Source organism: Aphanomyces astaci, assembly GCF_000520075.1.
Source record: "Aphanomyces astaci strain APO3 unplaced genomic scaffold supercont1.504, whole genome shotgun sequence".
NCBI classification, from domain to species: Eukaryota; Oomycota; class Saprolegniomycetes; order Saprolegniales; family Verrucalvaceae; genus Aphanomyces; species Aphanomyces astaci.
The window spans coordinates 3,639-5,518 of NW_009798767.1; the positions used below are offsets into that span (position 1 = coordinate 3,639).

The 1,880-nt window shown below is 54.1% G+C and overlaps 1 protein-coding gene across 1 annotated transcript in view; it reads right to left on the minus strand.

Moving 5' to 3' along the window:
* The window catches only part of H257_19342 (hypothetical protein), a gene marked incomplete at both ends in the record, with an annotated part of 9,985 nt that overhangs the window by 2,638 nt on the left and 5,467 nt on the right, over positions 1–1,880 (minus strand). Inside the window, 2 exons of the mRNA XM_009848489.1 lie at positions 56–1,314; positions 1,585–1,850. Of these exons, the coding sequence (XP_009846791.1) occupies positions 56–1,314; positions 1,585–1,850 (1,525 nt within the window). The remainder of the gene's footprint in view (positions 1–55; positions 1,315–1,584; positions 1,851–1,880) is intronic.

Genomic DNA, 1,880 nt, shown 5'->3' on the forward strand with positions numbered 1-1,880 from the left:
CGAGCAGGGTCCCGGTATGGCTTGAGCAAGCCAACATAAAACACCGGGTGCGTACGCATCTTCTTTGGAAGATTGAGCGTGTACGCTAGGCCCTTCTTGGCCACGACCTTGAACGGCCCGATGAACCTAGGTCTCAACTTGGTCTTGAAGACCGCAGACACTGCATGTGTAGGAAGGTTTTTAGCGTTTAATAAAACAAGATCTCCGATCTCAAACTGTTCCATGTTCTTTCTGCCTTTGGCATCTGCATACTCCTTTTGGAGATCCTGGCTTTCAGCCATTGCATCGCGCACTCGGCGCATGACGCTCAGTCTCAAAGAGACAAAGTCATCGACTTGCTTGCGAATCGCAACTGGGCTGACATCAGCAAGCCGATCGGCTAACCCTCCCCCATCAAGCCCAGAGCCACACCGTGGCGGCGATAGAGGGACACGAGGGTCAACCAAGCCGTTCACATAGAACGGGGTGAAGCCTGTCGAGGCATGCACCGCATTGTTCATAGCGAACTCAACAAGGGGGAGCATCTCGCTCCAGCGTCGAGGCGCTTCAGCGCAGACACTGCGGAGGATATCCTCCACAACGCGATTCACGCGTTCAGTTTGACCATCGGTCTGTGGATGGTCCGCCGTGGACATGTCCAACTTGGTGCCAAGCACCCTGAACAAGGACGTCCAGAACTTTGCCGTAAAGCGGGGGTCTCGGTCAGAGACAATTGCCTCAGGCAAGCCATGTTGGCGAAAGACTCTGTCTAAGAACAGCTTAGCTGTAGCCTCACCGTCGACGGTGTCCGGCACAGCCGAGAGATGAGCCATCTTGCTCAGTCGGTCCACAAAGACCACAACGCCTGTGTTGCCTGCCTTATCCTTGGGAAGGCCAAACACAAAATCCATGCTCATGGACTGCCAACATCCCGAAGGGACTGGCAAACTCGCCAACGGTGCAGCCGCATGCGGCGCGGACTTGGTCCGTTGACATGTCTCGCATGTACGCACATAGGTGCTTGCCCACTTGTACATCTTGGGCCACCAGTACATCTTGCTCACCGAGCCATAGGTCTTCTCACGACCAAGATGTCCACCGACAGGCGTATCATGCACCTCATAGAGGATGCGATACTTAAGATCCTCATCATGAGGAACAACCACTCGAGGAGTGTCCTCAGGGTCGGTGCTGTAATACAGCAGGCCATTATCAAGCGTATAACGCTGCAGCCTCGCGCGTAAGCGCTGTGACAAATCCTTGTCCGAGTCTTTAAACTCATCACTCCCGAGAGCACGTAGCAGGGCTACACAGGTGGCGTCTTGGGCATACGCCCTGCGAATAAGGTCAGGGACCGACGACGTCACCGTTGTGACGTGAGTCAACTCGTAGTCTGGCCTGCGCGATAGCGCATCGGCCACTACGTTAAGCCGGCCCGGCTTATACTTCACCTCGAAGTTATATTCGGCAAAGAATGAAAGCCATCTTGCCATTCTCTGTGAGAGGTGAGGCGACTGAGTCGCAGTGCGTAAGGACGCATGATCTGTGTAGATCACAAAGGGCTTAGAGCCGAGTAAATGTACTCTAAATTTGACTAGAGCATACTTCATAGCAAGTAGCTCTTTGTCATGAACTGGATAGTTCTTCTCAGCAGCCTTGAGCTGCCGAGACTCAAACGCGATAACGCGTTCACGCCCTTCGGCGTCTGCTTGTAGTAAAGCACACCCGATTGCAAAATCGGAGGCGTCGCAGACGACGCTAAACGGACGATACGGGTCCGGAAGCGCCAAGATGGGTGCATGAAGGAGGCTCTCCTTAACAGCCTTGAAGGCGTCGTCATGAAGGACGTCCCAGCACCAAGGTGCATCCTTCTTAAGGAGATTGGACAGTGGCCGAGCCAT